The sequence below is a fragment of the Salvia splendens genome, chromosome 7 (assembly GCF_004379255.2).
Source record: "Salvia splendens isolate huo1 chromosome 7, SspV2, whole genome shotgun sequence".
NCBI lineage: Eukaryota > Viridiplantae > Streptophyta > Magnoliopsida > Lamiales > Lamiaceae > Salvia > Salvia splendens.
In genome coordinates, this window is record NC_056038.1 from 527573 (window position 1) to 545859 (window position 18287).

At 42.5% G+C, this 18287-nt stretch overlaps 1 protein-coding gene and 1 non-coding gene across 2 annotated transcripts; one reads left to right on the forward strand and one right to left on the reverse strand.

The window, feature by feature from the left end:
- Positions 1 to 9356: 9356 nt before the first annotated feature.
- On the reverse strand, positions 9357 to 14934 carry LOC121741256 (protein EMBRYONIC FLOWER 1-like). The gene is made up of 8 exons (XM_042133965.1): positions 14669 to 14934; positions 13561 to 13738; positions 12708 to 12982; positions 12517 to 12621; positions 12324 to 12431; positions 11222 to 12237; positions 9995 to 10985; positions 9357 to 9898 (listed from the first exon to the last, which is right to left on the reverse strand). The coding sequence occupies exons 2-8, from the start codon at positions 13725 to 13727 to the stop codon at positions 9600 to 9602; spliced, it is 2961 nt and encodes a 986-aa protein (XP_041989899.1). The 5' UTR covers positions 13728 to 13738; positions 14669 to 14934; the 3' UTR covers positions 9357 to 9599.
- A 2236-nt stretch (positions 14935 to 17170) lies between these two features.
- On the forward strand, positions 17171 to 17366 carry LOC121742798. Its single transcript, XR_006038134.1, has one exon. It is a non-coding gene; the product is annotated as a U2 spliceosomal RNA (small nuclear RNA).
- Positions 17367 to 18287: the final 921 nt, after the last annotated feature.

Consider the following 18287-nt stretch of genomic DNA (forward strand, 5'->3'; position numbering starts at 1 on the left):
TTTCAGAGGAACGATATGCTCTCCAAGCTCGTCGCCGTCGAACTCTCCAAAGCGTCCAATGACTATGCTGAGATGCAGAGGAAGTTGGCGGCTGCTTGTCATCGGGCCGAACAGGCTGAGGCTAACTTTGAGAAGGCCAGAGCTGCTAGGATTTCGGCCCAGGATGAAGCTCAGTTTGCCAAAAACCAGCTCGTCATCCAGCGGGAGCAGACGAAACGGAGGGATGCTGCTGCCGTGGTTGCCCAAGGGGAGGCTCTCCGTGTTTACACGGAGAAACTCTTTTTGAGCAGCCAGTTCTCGGCCTTTGTCGGTAGTCTGGTAAGGCTAATTGCCGATAAGGGCGAGCAGGGGGCCGACGTCGTGCTGCCTCTGTACAGCCGAGAGATAGCGGCTCGGCTTCAGAATCTGCCGCTCCTTGAGGAGCTCGCTTCATCTTCGGTCCTGCTTTCTGCAGACCGAGTCCGGAGTTGTCGAGCTGATCGGGACGAGAACCTGGAGGCTATCTTTGCCTCCGTGGGACCCGTTTCACCCGCTTCGACTTACCACGGAGAGGGTGAGGCCGAGCCGCTGGAGCGGGAGGCCGAAGTCGATCAGGCCGGGCATCCGGAGAAGGAAGCCGATCAGGAGGCGGAGGCGAGGCCGGCAGGAGGCGAGGCTGAGGCTGAGGTAGCCCAGGAGAAAGAAGCTGTACCAGACCGAGGAGCCGGAGACGAAGCTGGCGGAGTATGATTTCGTCTCCCTTCTCTTAGTCTAGTTTCTTCCTTGTAAAATGGCCTTGAAGCCCTAGTGTAAAAAATTTTCCTTGTGAATGAAAAATTCTCTACACTTGTCTTCGTATAGCTTTTCGTACTCGCCTTTATTCCTGTTGTATTTTACTATCTGCTCGGTACAGCTGCCGAACTAATATAGCTGCTTTGTACCCAAGGAGATGGAGATACTTCACTGGAAACGGCTGTACTCTTCGGCTTTGGACGAAGCTGAGAGAAGAGCTATAGCCGATCAGACGAAGAATGACGAGCTTCTGGCTCGTTTAGTGAAGCTGGAGGCCGATATCAAGGACTTAGAGTCCGATAAGAAAGATCTGGAGGCCGAGCTGAATACGGCCATTGCTGAGAGGACTGCGTATGAGGATTACATCCGTGTGCGCGGGGGAATGACCATATCAGATGTTCAGAGTCGAGTTGACGAACTGTGGGAGGAATATCATGTACTCCGTATGAACAATGTGCTGGAGAGCCCGGCTTGCCAACAAGTTGTGACATCACTGCGGCGTTGGGCTTCTCGGTACAACATTGTTCTTTCTCGGCGCCCCTCCATAGAAAGATTCCTTCGGCATATCGCGCCAACAGATGCTCGCACTCCAGATCAAACCTCTGGTTCCCTTGTTCAAAATCCTACTCCCAGCCAACAACGAACTCCGGAACAGCCGGAAACGTCAAGACGAGAACGGGCTCAGGAGCAACCGGAATCGTCAAGACAGGGACGGACTGAAATTCGCCGAGGAGTTGTGACTATGAGCGAGCAAGATCAGCAGATGATTATTGCAGAGACTCTTCATCGCCGAGGTGTTAGGACTTCTCGGGCTCGGGGAAGAGGCGTTGGGTCGAGGATAGCATCTCGTCGACCTGCTTATTCTTCATCTGCTCGGAACAACCGAACTCGGCTTCCAGAGGATTTTGCAGATAGGTGGCTTAACTTCAGCAACCCTGGACAGTAGAATAGTCCTTTGTAATAGCGTAACGCCATTTTGTAGGGTAGCTGAGTTGTATGCCGAACAAGATTTGAAAAAATGAAATTTTGTTTTCGCTTCTAACACTGTATTTACAGCTTAGCGAAAAAATTTCATCGTACTTGTCCTCGGTCTTATGAAGTAAACTTCTTTGACCGGACTTGGTCCTTGGTCTTATGAAGTAAACATCTTTGACCGGACTCGTCTTTGGTCTGATGAAATAAACATCTTTGACCGGACTCGTCTTTGGTCTGATGAAATAAACATCTTTGACCGGACTCGTCTTTGGTATGATGAAATAAACATCTTTGACCGGACTCGTCTTTGGTCTGATGAAATAAACATCTTTGACCCGACTTGGTTTGTGTTCTAATTTGGCGATTTTTGTCGCCGGGATCGAACTTTCCCTTGTCCTAATTCGGCGAGTTTTATCGCGTGGATCGGACTTTCCCAGTTAACCGAAGTGGTCTTATGCAGTAAACCTCTTTGACCAGACATGGTCGTCCCCGGTCTTATGAGGTAAACTTCTTTGACCGAACTTGGTCGTCCTAATTCGGCGAGGTTTATCGCGTGGATCGGACTTTCCCTTATTGCAGTTCGTTTCAGACGAAGTGCTTGTTAAGCTGAATTGCGGTCTTGTATCCTCCTTGGAAGCTTGGACTCACAATCGTTGGCTTATTGCAGTTCGTTTCAGACGGACTGCTTGTTAAGCTGACTTGTGGTCTTATATCCTCCTTAGAAGCTTGGACTCACAATAGTCTTTAATAATCGATCTAAAAAGGGGATCAGTCTTTAAAGAACGATATACCTTGGTACCATTTGTAAGAGACGACAAGCACATAGAGACAAAACACATAGGGAAAAAATGAAAAAGACGAAAGAAAAAGACTTTAAACCTTTTATAAAACGACAAGTAAAAGGTACAAGTAAAAAAAACAAACAAATAAAAACACATACCCCTATGACCGAACTAGACACGAGACGGACTGACCGGACTTTTGTCTCTTACAAGTGGAACTTCTTGAGGTTGGAGACGTGCCATGTTCGGGGTACTTGTTCTCCTGACATGTGAGTCAATTTATAAGACCCTTTGCCGAGGACTTCTGACACCCGATATGGACCCTCCCATGTGGGTTCGAGTTTGCCCAGCTTTTCTGCTCGGCTTACTTCGTTGTTTCTCAAGACGAGATCTCCCACTTGAAATTGAAGCTTTTTTACCCTTTGGTTATAATACCGGGCTACTTGCTCCTTATACTTGGCTGCTTTTATGCACGCCAATTCTCTTCTTTCTTCGGCGAGATCTAGTTCTGCTCTCAGTCCGTCGTCATTCATTTCTGAGGAGAAATTTAGAGTTCGGGGACTGGGTACGCCGATCTCCACTGGAATTACGGCTTCAGTGCCGTACACCAGACTATACGGAGTTTCACCGTTGGAGGTTTTGGGTGTAGTTCGGTAGGACCATAGGACTTGAGGGAGATTTTCTACCCATTGTCCTTTGGCTTGTTCTAACCGAGCTTTTAACCCTTTCACCAGAATCCGGTTCGTTACTTCCGTTTGTCCGTTTGCTTGGGGATGGGAGACCGAAGTGAACCGCTGTTGAATGTTCAGCTCTTGGCACCAATTCTTGAACGTCTTGTCGGTGAACTGAGTCCCATTATCCGAGATGAGGATGTGGGGTATGCCAAATCGGCACACTATGTTCTTCCAGACGAAGTCCAATGCCTTTGAGCTCGTTATTGTAGCTAATGGTTCAGCCTCCACCCACTTCGTGAAGTAGTCCACGGCAACGATAAGGAATTTCATTTGCCGAGGAGCTTGAGGAAGTGGTCCCACTATGTCTATGCCCCATTGCATGAAAGGCCAAGGGCTTTGCATAGTGTATAGATCGGTCTGCGGCATCCTTGGGACATTTGCATGAATTTGGCACTTCGTACACTTCTTGACGAGCTGCACTGCCTCTTGTACCATGGTTGGCCAATAATATCCCCATCTCAGAACTTTTTTAGCTAAAGCTCTGGCTCCGATGTGGCTACCGCACGATCCTTCATGAACTTCCCTGAGGATGTAGTCCGTCTCTTCTGGTCCTACGCACCGCAATAACGGCTGGAGGTAAGACTTTCTAAAGAGGACTCCTTCATGAAGTTCGTACCGAAGTGCTCGGCACGTAATCTTCCGAGCTTCTCTCTTATCCTCGGGCAATTGTCCTTGATCCAGATACTGCAAGATCGGCGTCATCCAGTTCGGCGAGCTGGATACTGAATGTACCTCGGCTTCATCAATGCTTCGATGCATTAATTCTTCCGCCTTTGAGCTCGGATCTGAGGCCAACTTACTTAAGGTATCTGCTCGGCTATTTTCCGCTCTGGGAATACGGATTATCCGAAAATAGGAGAAACTTCGGCTGATGCTTTGCGCTTTGTCCAAATACTTCTTCATTCTCTCGTCACGGGCTTCACTTGTACCCAACATGTGATTTACTATGACTTGTGAATCACAATGGACTTTGAGAGATTTGACGAGCAGACTTTGCGCTAACTGGAGTCCGGCCAGGAGGGCTTCGTACTCGGCTTCATTATTAGTAGTGGGGAATAGGAACCGAAGTGAGTAGGTTACCTCGTGTCCGTCGGGAGCGACAAGTAAAATTCCAGCTCCACTTCCCATTTTGTTTGAAGCTCCATCTACGAATCCGCTCCAGCAGTCCGGCGGCTCTACTTCGGATTCCAAGGGCTGTGCTAGCTCGGCATTGGCAGAATTCTTCTGTTCGGCAATAACAGGAATTGCTTGATCGAACTTTGCTTCTGCAAGAAAATCTGCCAAGGCTTGTCCCTTGATGGCTTTCCGAGGTAGATATTCAATTGTGTGCTCTCCCAACTCTATAGCCCACTTGGCGATTCTGCCTGATGCTTCTGGTTTGGTCAACACTTGCCGAAGTGGCAGATCAGTTAAGACGCATACCTTGTGAGCATAGAAGTATGGCCGCAGTCTCCTTGCTGCATTTACTAATGCTAGAGCAATCTTTTCCAGAGGTTGATACCTGGTTTCTGGACCTCTTAATGCTCGGCTTGTAAAATAGATGGGAAGCTGCTTTAGGCCTTCTTCTCGTACAAGCACCGCGCTGATGGTTTGATCCGATGCCGCTAAGTATAAGAATATTACTTCGGCTTCGGTTGGAGCAGAGAGAATAGGAAGCTCGGCTAGATAACTTTTGAGCTCGTCAAAGGCCCTTTTCTGCTCGGCTCCCCACTCGAACTTTGGTGCCTTTTTCAACACCTTGAAGAACGGCAGTTGCTTTTCGGCTGCTTGGGAAAAGAATCGATTCAGTGCGGCTAGACATCCGGTTAGCCTTTGTACGTCATGTATGGACTTCGGCATTGCCATGTTCTGAACGACTTGAACTTTTGAGGGGTTTGCCTTGAGTCCATCCTTTGAAACCCAACAACCCAGAAACTTTCCCGAATCTACCAAAAAGGTACACTTTTGGGGATTAAGTTTGAGGTTGGCTTTCTTGAGCACGTTGAGAGTGGACTTGAGGTTGTGCTCGTACTCCGAGGTGCTTTTGCTCTTGACGACTATATCGTCAACATACACTTCGACCTCCTTTCCAATCAGGTGCCGAAAAAGCTTGTCTACCATCCTTTGATAAGTGGCTCCGGCATTCTTTAAACCGAATGGCATCTTTTTATAAGCGAAAATGCCGAAATCAGTAATGAAGGCCGTTTTTGAAGCGTCAATCTCATCCATTAAAACCTGATGGTATCCTTTGTATAGATCAAGAAAACAAAAAATTTCAAAGCCTATCAGAGCTTCTACTTTTTTATCTATGTTCGGAAGGGGATAGCAATCTTTGGGACAGTGCTTATTTAGATCGGTGAAATCTATGCACATCCGCCATCCTCCTTCCTTTTTCTTGATCATGACAGGATTGGCCACCCACGAAGGATACTTCACTTCGAATAACACATCCGCCTTCAATAATTGACGGACTTCGTCATGGATGACTTGACTTCGTTCTGCCGCAAAGAGTCTTTGCTTCTGTTTTATCGGCCGGACCGAAGGATCAATATTTAAACGATGAGTGATTACCTCGGGGGGCACTCCGGTCATGTCCAACGGAGACCACGCAAAGACGTCTTTGTACTCCTTGAGGAGCTGGATGGTTTTTTCCCGAAGTAGAGGCGTTCCCGCGAAGCCGATCTTAACCGTTCTGGATGGATCGTCTTCGTACAGCTGAACTGTCATCGAATTCGGCTCCGGTATGACTTCGGTCATTGCCTCTGACTCCGGCTGCTGTGATTGCTATGCTTGGTGGTGCCGATCTGACTGCTCGGCACTTCTAAGCGCAATTTGCAGACATTCCTTTGCTCTCTTTTGGTCACCTCGGATGACCGCTATCCCTCCCTTAGTAGGGATCTTGATGGTGAGGTGATAAGTGGAGCAAATGGCCCGAACTGTGTTGAGCCAGTCTCTTCCCAGGATGACGTTGTACGGGGACCGAGCTTTCACCACGAAAAACTCAATCATCGTACTGGAGCTAGTAGGCGCTTTCCCCACCGTGATCGGAAGGCTGATAATACCTTCAGGGCGGGTGTCCTCCTGGGCGAAGCTCTTCAGGGGAAGCGGAGCCGGGCTGAGCCGAGCTGGGTCCACTTCTAGTTTGTCGAAGCACTCTTTAAAAAGAATGCTGACTGACGCTCCTGTATCCACAAACACCCTGTGGATCAGTTTGTTTGCCACTCCGGCTTGGATGACAATGGCGTCTTGGTGAGGAGAGATGGCCGGGACGGGATCAGCATCCGAGAACGTAATCACTTCGTCCTGCTTCAGCCTTTTATGCGTTGGCTCTTCTCGATTGGAGCCTCTGCGCTCTGACTTCAGGGACGACTTGGTCTTCCCGGCAGGGAGAGCGTCAATAGTCAGGATTACTCCATCATATTGCGGCTCGTCATCGTCTTCGGGATCCGGCTGCCTTTTCGGATCCTGAGGAGCGCAGTTCGCACCTCTCTGCTTCTTATTCTTCTTTGACTGCTTGCTTTGGTATTTTTTCAATGTCCCTGCCCTCACAAGAACATCGATACCTGCAGCCAAGTTTCTGCACTCCTCGGTATCGTGACCGTGGTCTTGATGGTAGGAGCAGTAGTTATCCTGGGGTCGGCGCGCGGCAGATTTCGTCATCCGCTTTGGCTTTTCAAACAGGTCAGAGTGTAGTTCGAAAATTTCCGCTCTCGGCTTGTTCAGCGGTACGAACTGAGCGGGCGGCTTCTCGGGATTGAGACGGGGTCCCAATCTGTCTTGCACCGGAGTCCTTTGAATCCTTTCAAAAGGAGTTCGGCGAGGATGTCCCTGATCGCCAAAAGGAGTTCGGCGAGGATGTCCCTGATCGCTATGATCGGGCTTCCTCCTGTCTCCTCGGGACGATGAGCTGTCTAACGACCGTTTGCGACGGTCTGCCTCATCGGCCCGGGAGTACTGGTCCGCAATGTCCCACATTTCCTGAGCTGTCTGCGGACCGCACTCGACGAGCTTCCTGTAGAGAGCTCCGGGCAGGATTCCATTTTGGAATGCCGAGATGACAAGCAGATCGTTGAGATCGTCTACTTGCAGGCATTCCTTGTGGAATCTTGTCATAAAGTCGCTGATTTTTTCGTCGCGACCTTGACGAATGGAAAGCAGCTGAGCCGAAGTGATTCGGGCTTCCGCTTTCTGAAAGAACCTCCTGTGGAAGGCATCCATTAGATCTCGGTAAGATCTGATGCTGCCCTGGGGGAGGCTATCGAACCACCTTCTCGCGTTCCCGATGAGCAGCTCGGGAAACAGCTTGCACATGTGGACCTCGTTGAGACCCTGGTTCGCCATGTTATACTGATAGCGCCCCAAGAAATCGTGAGGGTCCACGAGCCCGTCGTAAGTCATCGACGGAGTTCGGTAGTTCTGTGGTAGGGGAGTTCGGGTGATGTCGTCCGAGAACGGAGTCTTCAGTGCTCCGTACACGGCGAATCCGATATCTCGTCGGTATGGAGGAGATTGAGTTCTCCTGTGATTCCGGTACCGAGGAAGAACAGGAATATGTCGGGGTTGAGGATTCTTCTTCCTGGAAGACACGGCACTACTGCGGTAGTGACTTTCATGTCTGGATGAGGAAGGAGAATCCTCCGCTTTCGTCTTCGGCTCTTGGCTCTTTTGCAGGAAGGCTAAGAACTCATCCTGCTTCTCAGCCAAGAACAGCTTGACAGCCTCATTCAAATCAGGCTGCTGGGAAGACTCAGTGGGACGATTTTTGGAGCGGCCTGTTCCTTCGCCATGAGAACTGGTGGTGGATTTATCCCTAGGCTGTTTTCCAGACCTATGGGATGGATTGGCTTCCTCCTGGTTCTCACGGGCAGGAATACGGGTACTCTGCGATCTGGTATGCATTTTTTGGGTGGAAAAAAATGGATCAAAAATTCGCTTTATCACAAATTTTGTTCTCTGTTTCCCACAGACGGCGCCAGTGATGGATCCGCGAATTTCTGACGTTAGTAAATGCTGGTAGAGAATGAAGATTATGACACAAAGAAATTACGTGGTTCGATTTACTGAGGTAAATCTACGTCCACGGGAAGAAAAGGGGGCAGAGTTGTATTGCTTGATCTGTTTTCTACAGCTTACAAATACCAACTTGCTATTTGCTATATGGTCTTTTATCTCTAGAGAGCTTAACCCTCTTCTATCTGATCTAAGTTCTATTTATATCTTGAACTAAGATCGTGGCTTGCATCACCACCCTAAGTCGTGGATGTCGTGTAGGTCATGGCCTAAGATCGTGGATGTAGCGTAGGTCATGGCCTACGATCGTGGCCTGAGTTGACACCACGTGGTAGTGGGTGTGTTGGACATCCTGTATGGGTCCACTAACTCCTTGTTCGGTCGAATACTGAGACCGAACTGCTTTGGTTGCCGATCTGAGAGTAGAGCTTGATGCCGACCTGAGAGCAGAGCTTGATTGGATGGCTTTTACCGAGCTGTAGGCTGAGGCCGAACTTTTTGGTAATGCCGAACTCATACTCCTGCTTTGGTTGCCGATCTGAGAGCAGAGCTTGATAGGTTGGCTTTTACCGAGCTGTAGGCTGAGGCCGAACTCTTTGGTAATGCCGAACTCATACTCTTCCTTGGGCTTTGGGCTGATGGGCCGTCATTGCTGTTGGGCTTGTTTAGTACGCACCCCATCAGTCAACCATCCACCCCAAGAAAAAAGAAGAATATGGTATTATGCTTAGGAAGAAAGGGGAGTAGTATATGCATATTCTATTCTAACAATGAATTTAAAGAATCTTAAACATATAATCATGTACTAGTTCTGTTAGTTTTGTAGTGTGTCCAAAACCAGATAAGTCCTACCAAAAACATACTAGTGTTTTACCGGCCGAAAACGACCAGCAGTATTAGTGGCGGATTCCCAGTGTACTTTTTTGAGTTTACGAGTGGATTTGTCCGTCGATAAAACGCACTTCTTTTAGTAGTGTAGGGAACTGCATAAGATAAAGAATCTAGAATGATACCTCCAACAAAAACAATCAAACAGGAGCATTTCTTGAGATATAAAACTATCTGTATATGCTTCAATGCCAATCTAACAAGACTCACAAAAAAATACACACACGGCGCTAACTTTGATGTTATTTATGCAAATTTTGGATATGGTCTGAATCTGAGTAACATGTTCTGAAAAAAACAAATCACCTAAAAGGAAACAAAACTAAAGAGATCATCCATCCCATAGAAAGAAAAGCATTAACTCTGTCTTACTTCACCAACTCGCGAAGCATAATTAACTTTTAACACAGGGAGGAGGAGCAGACGGGACGCAAGAACAATGCCATAACGTTGTCTCTAGCTATTCTCTTGAATACCCTCTACCGGGTGCATATTTTCTCGCTCTTCCTCTTTTCAACCCCTCCAAATTCAGGCCCCGAGATCTTTGCTTCAGAGAATTCCCTTTTTTTGCTTTCAAATCTTTATAAGATATAGTATACTCATTCTTTGCATCAGGAATGCTGAAATCAGCAGGGTTCCGGTTGAGACTGCAAATTTCCATTTCCATTTCCATGTTGCCTCTTGATGGTTGAGTTAGGGGATTATCCAAGCTGTCCGGGTTGAAGACATTACTGTTTCCTCGTGGTGGAGGTTTGTTTCCTAAAGAAATCATGGATCATTTTTTAGAAATAAATGTCAGTTAAAAGAAAACAAATGAAGTAATTACTATCAACTTCTGAGGCAAATGGTATTAACCTTGAGCATAGGTTTTTTTCCAGCTTGAGGTTTCACCAGGAAAACGGACACTATTGAGTAATGCAGGGAAGTCTTTATTACTGTGGCTACCTTGTGAGAAGAAAGATCTATTGAGGAACGAGTCGTTCTGCTTTTCACTTAAATTAATCCGTGGATGGTGGTTGCAGGGAGTGAAAGGTTTGTCAAGAAAACTATTTGAACCAACTTTGTACGTAGAGCCTGATTCAGTTCCATGATCCATCAAGGACAGTAACTGCATAGCTGGAATTGCATCATTTGTATAAGCATCCATAGATCCTGCAGACTTGGTGCTCGACCTGGTTATACCCTCTTTCTCTGCAGAAGCATCATGTGCAGCTCTTCTTGAATTATCCTTCATTTCACTAATAGTCTTCCCCTTGTAACTTTGGCTGGGGAATGACTGCATATCCATGCCATTATGCTGAACAGAGTGGTTCTGTCGAACATCAAGATGAAAAGGCACATTCTTCCTCCTTGGAGCCCATAATAGGTCAGTCCCTTCACTAGGTCTAGATCCTGGATAGAGAGAATTTGAGGCCGAATACTGTGCTTTCTTCAGGTAGCAAGGTTTAAATGAGCTAAAAAGGCTGAATTGGTTCTCCTCCATGCTGCCTCTGTCCAACTGACAATTTTTCACCTGCGGGAAACTCAAGCTTCCTTGGCCGGGCCCCGTCTTGCCACTTGTAATACTAATACCACTTCTTGCATTAGCTAGAGGAAAATTGATGATGCCCGGACGTCCATCGGTGTAGACGTGGGGAGACCCTCTAACGGAACTGTTGGTGGTAAAATCAAGGAGATGGTTCCTCGAATTTCCGAGTGTCCTTTCATGTTGATTCTTGGCCAAAAGCTCGACTATATCCATAGGTATATCATCTGAAGTCCCACCAGATTCTACATTGCTATGTCTGTTTTGGATGGCCTGTGTCTCAGACACTCTGAATTGTCCTTTTTCTTCTCCAGCCATATCCTGAAGATTCAAACAACTACTTGTTAATATCAAATGAAATTTCATACAAAATTACAACAGTAATTAGTATAACCACAAACATCAGAGATATTATACCCCAAGCAAGTAGAACAAAACAAAACTGTCAAGCTGGTTTACCCCAGAAAGACTAATAGCTGTCGAAATCTGAAGTGTAAAGGTTGAGTAACTTAATAAGAGAATAGTAATGCAATTTATCAAAACAAAACTTAGCATACCATGTACTCAGGTGAACACCTATTCTCAGAAGTTAACATCGGATTCCATTGAGTTGAAGATGATTTTTCCGTAAACGACTCGTTCAGATCCGGAATGGCCCTATGCTGCCTGTCAGACATTTGGTTGTTTGAGTTTTTTTCAGCATGAGCATAGCTGTTCAGTGAAAGCTCCAACACAACTTTCCCTTGAACGTTGCAATCTCCTGTAAAGCTATTTCTTGGAGGCACGAGAAGTCTATCAACTTCGCCTTCATGTCTCTTACTTGTGGACTTATCAGAGGTTCTATCCACTTCTTTTCCAGATATTGAATTATTCAAAAATGGTGCAATTTCTCGTCTTATGGCAGGAGGGACATTCTCCATATTACCACAACCAGTTTTTTCTGGATCACAATGCCTCTGTGTGTTTTCCAGGAACTTAGCATTTGTCACTGGCGTCAAGTCTCTTATCAGCATTTCGTTGTCACCATGAATATGATCCATCGTTCTTTTGATTCCAAGAGCTCTATTTCTTCTGGGCTTGTTCTGTTGAGTCTTTGCACTAAGTTGCAAATCCGACTGTGGAGAGCCATCTCCTTCCGACTCTGAATCAGATTGTAGAAGCATCCTGCGTTTTTTATCTGAACCTGGAATCGGACATTTGAATCTTTTAGCTTTACCAAGTGGATTAGTTACTTGAGGAGGTCCTCTGTCTTCTTCTGCAGCAATCTTTCTTCTCCTATGAGGACTTATAGTTACAGTTGCCATCTCTGCAGATGTCTCTAACTCAGAATGACGATGGGAATCATCTTCCTTATCCGTAGACGTGACCTGCTTCCCACTGGACAAAACAGACCTAACTTTAATGTGTTCCCTCAATGAATTATTTTCTTCCTTCATTATATCAGCCAGATAGCGCAGCTTCAGTTTTCTCCTACGTGGTAACACACCACCTGCAGCATCACTCGGGAACGATACATCATCTGGCTCATCAAGTCTGAATGAAGCATTCTCAGCAATTCTTTCATCAGACACATCTGAAACACAAAAACATGACCATTATATTATTCAAACACCTAGAGATAGCAAAAACTCGAAGATGGCAATTAATTCTGCCAGACACCTGCGTTGTTATTGTTTCTCTCCACAATCTGGATTGGATTAGCTTTTTTTATATGAGCATATGAAGCCCCATATTTGTCATTCCGGACATCTGTTTTCTCTTTGCTTCCTGCAGACATATTCTGGGCGTTAATAAAGGACTACATAGAATCTACAGGTTGGAAACTTGGTTAATATAATATATCAAATCTTACTTGTGCTAGCTTTATGATCCTTGCACTTTGAATCAGCATTTTTCATTTTGTTATGTGGATTGTTTTCTTCCCCATCTATAGACTTCCTTAAAACATGTGACTTGCCTGCAAAGCAGATTAGTAAACACAAAACAGATGTTAGAAGACTTTGCCAGACCGAATATTCCTAATTTGAGAGTACATGTATGTACCTATATTTCGTCTGCTATGAGAGAACAAAACTTCCTTTTCTCGATCAACATGCAGACAAGAACTTGTGCCAGCATCACTTCTGTCTGCAAGCACCATCTTTAGTCCAGTGCTCTCAGCAGAGAAGTCTGAGACACAGGCCGGACACTGCCACCATCTGAATTTGGGAACAGATAGTGGAGGTAGTAGATTATCGACCAAATCATCATTTACACCTTGTGAAGTAAAGGGAAAACACGTCTTCGGGTCTTTTTTCCGCATTCCAGCAACAAAGCCACTGTGCATCCACAGACTCAGTTACTGTTTGATGAATTCTACAATCTCTAACATATGTATACTGTATATTTTAGCTGTCAACTCAGCAAGTATAAGTCAATGAGAGTGTTAGTACACCCGTCTTTGTAATGAATATGAAGTACAGTGTTAGATCACATCTATAAAGAGCATTATAAAACTTCTAAAAGCTACTCCTATAATGTGAAACATCATGACTGTGCACGGAAAATTAGAAACACAAAAAATTTTATCCAGAAGCAAAGAAGCTCGAACAAATGTACACTTTACAGCACAAATCACTAATACTCTTACATGCTTGCTTGAAAGTTTTTAAGAAAATATGCTCTAACACCAATACATCACACATTCATAAAAGAAACAAGTTATATTTCCATCTATGTTTCAAATCACCACAAGAAGATACAACATCAATGAAATTAACTGCAGACAATATCATATTGCAGCATGCAGTTTATATCTCCCTTCACTTGCCACTTTCCGACAATAATGCGCAATGGAGAAATGATCAAGTATTGGCACGACTGTAAGCAGTTTAAGATATAGTGCAGAAAGACTTACCGTATTGAAAAATGCTCGTGCAACGGTGACTCGGTCTCTTCCATGGCACAACTGAGATCTATAGCTATAGAGTTAATCTGAACAAATGATCCTAAAGACTTTGATGCAGAAACCGGAGAATCATTTCTTTTGTGACTTTCTTCCATCGCCACAATACTATTATCCATTTCAAAATAACCTAAAAGCATCACACCAAAGAAGAACTGAAGATCAATGAACCACTCGCTTGCAATCGCAACTCGAGAGCTCAAAGCACAAATAATAAATCAGCATAAGGCATGCAACAGATAGGAATAGCAAGACTATGATCATATACTTATATCACATGCGATATAAAAACTAAAGTGAAGATCCGAAGTTCATTAGTGATGTAGAATCGATCCAAAACTAAGGTAAACAGTCACGATGCAAAGTCAATACAAAAGAAGAAACCAAATCTCAGCATCAAGCAACGGTAGCATGTAATGCTGCAACTATATGGAGAGTTAGAAACCCTAATTTCACAATCAAAGTAATCACATAGAGCTGAATCCAGTCAATGTTTAGTAGTCGAGACCGTTATATTTAACACAGCTGAACTTACCGAATAATAAGCAAAACGAGTAAGAAGATAAAAAAATAAAGGTAAAGGCAATTCTAGGGTTTTCTTTAGGGGGAAAAAGAGATGCTGATTTGATTGCTCACCACCACAGTGAAATCAAAGATGCATCGATCGACGGCTCACAAATTAGCTCGAAACCCACATAAACTCTGGCAACCGTAATCAAATAAAAACCCAAATAAATCTCATCTGACTACATAAAATTAGGGTTTATCGGAAAAACGAAGCGATGTCCTATCCACTACACTAGCTAAATCAGTAGAGATTCAGCTTAAAACCAGCATAAAATAACGATAATGTGAAGCGGAATTGAACCGGAAATAAAAAAAAGGAAATAAAATAAACCGACGCCATAGAAATAAATGGAAAGACCCACTTCAGATAAAGAGATATTTCAAAAAAACAAAATTAAAAAAAAACAGCTCGAAGTCAGCTAAGACCTAAGTACGGAGCAACGAAAAAAAAGGAGAAATTCAGCTGAAACAGTAGAAAATTCAAGGAACTCACCTTAATCGGAAATCGAAGGAGAATTTTTTTGTAAATCAGATCAAAAAAGCCACCGCTGATTTATTGACCCAGCAAAATCCTTCTGCGCCTCAGCGAGATCAAACAGTCTTCATTCGATCGATGAGAAGCTCGCGAATTCATCGCGATTGGGCGGGGATTGGACTTGGGAAGAAATGGAGGAGAGCTCGCTTTTTTTTAGGTCTGAAATTCGGAAGAAAGTTAGAGAGAGAGAGGAAATGAAATAAAAGAGAGAGAAAGTGCGCAAATTTTTTTAATGTCAGTTTACTGTCGACACATACGAAGTTTTCGTATTTATACTATTTTTTGTCGTAGAATGCATGTGTGAGGCCGTTTCTAGAGAGAGGAGTGAGATGGGAGAAGGGGTGGGGGCCGGCCAATGGGATTACGCCACGTAGCGCGGTGGTGGGATTGGTTTGCACTTTCTGAAAATGCCGTTTCAGGAAACCCTAGCCAGACGAGGGGTGGGGCGTGGGGTTGACGCGCCGCTTTTGGATGGCGGCTGGGGCGTCGTCGAACGTCCACGTAGTTCGGTGCGGTATCATTGGTGCGTGGGGGGAACGCGCGGGGTGGGAGGGTGGGGTTTTTTTGATGGAGAAATAAAAGAGAACCCTAAATTTTGTGTGGTAATAAAGAAGGGAGAAGGTAAAGGTGGGGATAACCCTAAAAGGGTGAGGCAATTTCAATTGGGGGAGTAATTAATTTACCTATGTTTATATTTGAATATTGAATGGAAATTAAATTTAGTTAGGTTTGAAAAGAGTTTTTTTAGGGTAGGTTTTTCTTAAAAATTTTATTTGGCTTGGGAATTTGTTAGTGAATGCATAAATGGGACCTTAATTCTTTCATATTTCGTATGAGAAAATGTTTTATGTTCTAAGTTAAACCCGATTTATATATTAAATGGAAGTGGGGATAATTTGATTCTCTTATCAAATATATATAAGAAATGTTTTTTTATTAGTTTAGTTTGAGTAAAGAACTGCATGCATTGATATGATGGGCCCCACGTAATGTGGATTCATGTAAATAATATTTTTTGCACATACCAAGATTTGAAGGAAAGTAAATATAAATTTTGAGTTCATTTCATGAATTTCGAAATCTCATGAGAGCGTAGGGCCATTTATAGATGTCACTAGATGAGGCTCTCTTATGTGAGGGTGTAAATTTAATTTCGTTTTTTAAACCATATAGTATTATTTATATGTATTTATTTTTTAGATAGACTATGAAAAACAATTTACATAATTTTATATACTAGTATTTTTTAGGGGCGAAGCAATATTTAATATACTATCACTACTATTGATTTATCTTTTTGGCTTTTTTGCTTCATAGATATGGCAGTGCGATTCATATGATAAGAATTGTACACCTAGTCTCCTAACATTTCTACACATTTAATTTTTTAAGTGGCTCTTTATAATTATTTGCAATAGGTATATTCATGTATATGTGGAAGACGACTTGAGAGAACCAATTCATACAATATTGAGAAAATATATATCAAGTAATCATATGGTATTGTTAGTTTAATAGTACATAAAAAGGAATGTAATTAACGATATTAATTAATTAAGAAAGATAGACAAAGATATTTAATTATATATGCCGTGTACATATAGAAGGGAAAAGTATGATTAATATCTCTTTAGCCATTCAAATCTCTATATATTGGCATGTACTAGTAAGTCAACACCGACTTATATTTACTAAGATAATATCTGGCGTTAGTTATTATAAAAAAAATTCCATGTTATCATGTGTATACAAAATAAATATAAATATACATATATAATGTGAGAGAAGGGTGCATTAATTGAATCTTATATTGCATATGTTCCACTATATGCCCCTACTTGCCATACGCATCAAAATTGTATTTAAATTATAAAAGTAAAATTACATTCCCTCAAAAGAATAAATAAAGTGAAATTACATATTCCTACTATTTTCCTACCAACATACCTTATTACAATAAAAATTGTTTTCAGTTTTCAACTAATATTATTAGAAGTAATATTAAGTAAAATAAGATCTGATGTGCAACTTATTATTAGGTAAGTGCATTATGTATAATTTTGGATAGGCTAGAGTTGACAAAAAAGTTTAGCATTATGTATAATTTTGGATGGGCTAGAGTCGACAAAAAAAATTAGATATCATCTCGTAGTTCATCTGTAATAATCAAAATAAGATAACATTGCAAGTATTCGAATCAAACTACCCTTCATAGGGCCTAATGAATGAAGAATATAGTGAGCAAGAATTGATGACAAGTGAAACTTCAGAGATAAAACCTGATTAATGCAGGTGAATTGTCTTCCTTCTTCTCTCGATTTGGTAGAGATATATAAAACTCAATGGATGCATGTGAATTATCTCATGTCTTATCTTATCTCGATTCGTACAACAACTGTTGGTACTATACTGGTTCGATGGAATTTGATATATCTGGATGAGAACGCCAACTTGAAGTCAATACCTTTCTCGGCCTTTTGGCTAAGATCAAGTATAGTATCTGTTCTTATCAGTTTAATATCTGATATGTGGACCATTGGTCCACACGATATTAAATTTATTTTTTGAGGGGGAAGACCTGTAAAAGTAGCTTGCTACTTGGGTCTTCAAGTGTCGCCTTTGTGTTGCACTATTGCATTGGCAAGGTACACCCTACAAAAAAACGCCAACTTGAAGTCACAAGCTTATTTTGGTTTTGGCATTATTGTTTCTACTTTTATTTGACTTTGAATTTATTTTGGTTTTGATTTTTTACTTTGTTTATGTTGTGAGTGTAGCCATGTTATTTCGTTGGATATTTGGTTTGTCATTTTAACGGTTTCAACGGTTTCTCTTTATTATAAAGAGAAAGTTAAAAATATTGTACGGTTTGTATACAGTATACCATCCAAAACACTATAGTAAAAGATACTAGTAATATTTTCAAAGTTGACATACACTCTTTATATACACTCATATTTGAAATGTTTTTTGAAATTAATACCACTGTAAAATTTAAAACCATTGTACATTTGCATGGTATTATAGGCTGCCTAAAGTTAGAGTAGAAAACAATAAATTATCGATTGAATGCTCATTTTCAGACAATGAAATTTCAACGGTTATATACATTACCCCATGGGTAAAATTGTGTTCTTAAAGTAGCTCTAAGAAATTGTACTCTTAAATCATATAAAGTCACGAAAACCCTATCCAGCTACATATGTAGTCTAAACTTAGAAAAGTTAAACTTTTTTATTTTATTATATTTTTTAAACTCAAAAATTCTACTTTGAATTTTGAACTATAAATTTTATAGAATTATTTTTTGTTTATAATTTTTCGAAATAAAACTAGAACTTTATTTCAGACGTGATCAAATTGACGTCTAAAACTTACACAAAATCAAGTGTTCTACGTACATATAATTAAATATTCGATGTCTGCAAGGAAGAAGTCTTCCCTAAAATTCTAAAATACAATTCTCGAAATTTTAAAATTACTAGTATAGTAGTATTACTCTAAATTTGTCCACGTAACACTTCTATAAGTGTTTCACTATTCTATAATGAAAATTTTGGAAATAGTCTATTTCCAG